The following is a 2,111-nucleotide window of genomic DNA, read 5'->3' as shown; positions in this document are numbered from 1 at the left end:
GCTTTCCCACCCAAATCTTACAATAAAAAGATTACTGTAATTAAGGAAAATTACTAACAATGAATTTAAAATAAATTTCATAGTAGTTGAAATGGTTAGGAAAATGGTACATTGAATTGCATAAATTAATTATTCTTAACCTCTATGATTTTCAACGTAACAAATCATTCGATACAATCTTGCAGATGTGCTGGCGGGAAGCTCTGAAAATGATCTCAACAATTTATTGTACAACAGATCACAAGGATCGCCGTTAAATAACTCTGTTATATGGGTTATATGGAAGACTAGTGTTAGTACAACTATTGTTCCAACATACGCAAACTATAGAAAACAAGATATAGCGAATTAACTGTCATGCGAGCGGAATCTATAACGTGTTTCACTGTTACTTAAACATTAAATTACAGGAAAAAATAATATCCAAAACTTGGCATACTATATTTTAGATTTTTTTTGACCATCGAAATAAGATATTTACCGTGGGTTTCTGACACCAATGTCTCTGTATAAAACGTGTCGTTATGACAAAGACAGGGAGTCATTCGTCTATGACAAAACAGAGATAGTAATATAATTAAAATTATGATTTTGGACGCAGAAACTCACGGTTAGTCTCGAAAATAGAGTACTGAACGTAAACTCTATTGGTTAATTCTATTCAAAGGATAATAACATCTGGAAGTTCAGTATAAAGAGCTCTGAGCGTGCACGGCTGGAGATCCAGTCGGATGGCAAGCTGTCGCCGGAGCAGCACCTCAGCACTGGCTTCCTCGCAGTCCAGCTCGCCGTCAGTCAGGCCATACTCGAACATGCCTCTACAACATCGCCCAAGTTTGAGGTAAGATATGATCCTTATAGTAGGTGACAACAGTAGAGTGACGTTAAGTAGTTAATTCTATTTGTGGGATAATAAAAAAAAACGAGCTATATTCTTTGTTGCGACTTGAGGCCATTGTTATCTCTTTGTAAGTTAAGTGTAACAGTAAATTTAAATTAAATAGATTACCTTTATAAACGTTAATCTCATTTGAGATTCTATATTGAAATATATAGTTTCTATTTACAATGTTATTTATCAATTACAAAAAGATATTTTCTGCCGAAACCCGGGATTGAACCGGGGACCTTTAGATCTTCAGTCTAACGCTCTCCCAACTGAGCTATTTCGGCTGTTAGTTATGACTGCCAAAATAAAGATCATTCTTAATAGAAGAAGGAATTACTTGTTTCTTAATTATGTACCAGATATTAATGTTATTTTTTAATTTTCTTTTTTTTTGGAATAAAGTTCATCGAATAAGATAAATAGTTAACCTTCGTCAACGATTAGGTTTTAAATTAAAGTAAAGGATAATAAAATATAAAATTCAATAGGTGTGTCTCTAAATGGGTAAGTTCAACGAGTGTTAATAATAATAACTACATCGTTTTTTGGTTCGGAATGTATCAATTCTTAATTCGCACAGCAACCGCAATTGACCTTGTCAGTACAACGCCATCAAGCGTACTAGTTTGTCAACAAGCAATTGCATCATCGATACCCGGACTTAAAAAATAGCACAAAAAGATCATATTGAAGTTTTTTAACAACTAAATGTTAACATAATCATTAGTTGATTTTTGAGTATTTAAAATATAACAAATATGTATTTTATTAGAGCGCCATCTATCCACAATTATCTGCATTTTTCTTTATTTTTTTTCACTCTTGTTTTCGGGAAGGAACATTTCTTTCTTTGTACGTTTGCAGCTGAGCCTGGTGGCAATGCCGGTGTCACCGCTGATGCTGCAGCCGGCGGTGAAGCGCGCGCTGGCCGGCATTCTGCTCTGCTTCACGATTGCCCTGCTGCCAACCGTACTCGAGATCGAAGCCCTCGTCGTCTCCGAGTCCGTGTCACAGTTCAAGGTGTGGATTTTATAAATTTCTAGATTTTATGAATAAAAAGAACTTAGCAAAATAATAGGCTTTATGACGTTTCCAGAGGGCGCTGCGTATCCGCGACGTGTCTTTCTCCTCCATCTACGTGGGGTGGCTGATGTATGCGTATCTAACGGCGGTGCCCATCTGTCTGCTGGCCAGCATCACCCTCATCATCATCTTCCGCTGG

At 36.5% G+C, this 2,111-nt stretch overlaps 1 protein-coding gene and 1 non-coding gene across 2 annotated transcripts in view; one reads left to right on the top strand and one right to left on the bottom strand.

Moving 5' to 3' along the window:
• Nucleotides 1-227: 227 nt before the first annotated feature.
• Nucleotides 228-2,111, top strand: part of LOC106124617 (ABC transporter A family member 2) — a 21,897-nt gene continuing 20,013 nt past the window's right edge. Inside the window, exons 1-4 of the mRNA XM_013321473.1 lie at nt 228-292; nt 668-841; nt 1,754-1,909; nt 1,986-2,101. Of these exons, the coding sequence (XP_013176927.1) occupies nt 1,769-1,909; nt 1,986-2,101 (257 nt within the window). The 5' untranslated portion in view covers nt 228-292; nt 668-841; nt 1,754-1,768. The remainder of the gene's footprint in view (nt 293-667; nt 842-1,753; nt 1,910-1,985; nt 2,102-2,111) is intronic.
• Nucleotides 1,101-1,173, bottom strand: TRNAF-GAA (transfer RNA phenylalanine (anticodon GAA)). Its single transcript has one exon. It is a non-coding gene; the product is annotated as a tRNA-Phe (tRNA).

The sequence above is a fragment of the Papilio xuthus genome, unplaced genomic scaffold, assembly GCF_000836235.2.
Source record: "Papilio xuthus unplaced genomic scaffold, Pxut_1.1 DF825946.1, whole genome shotgun sequence".
Taxonomy (NCBI): Eukaryota; Metazoa; Arthropoda; class Insecta; order Lepidoptera; family Papilionidae; genus Papilio; species Papilio xuthus.
Note: the sequence above shows the minus strand (reverse complement) of the source record. Positions and strands in the feature narration are given on the sequence as shown.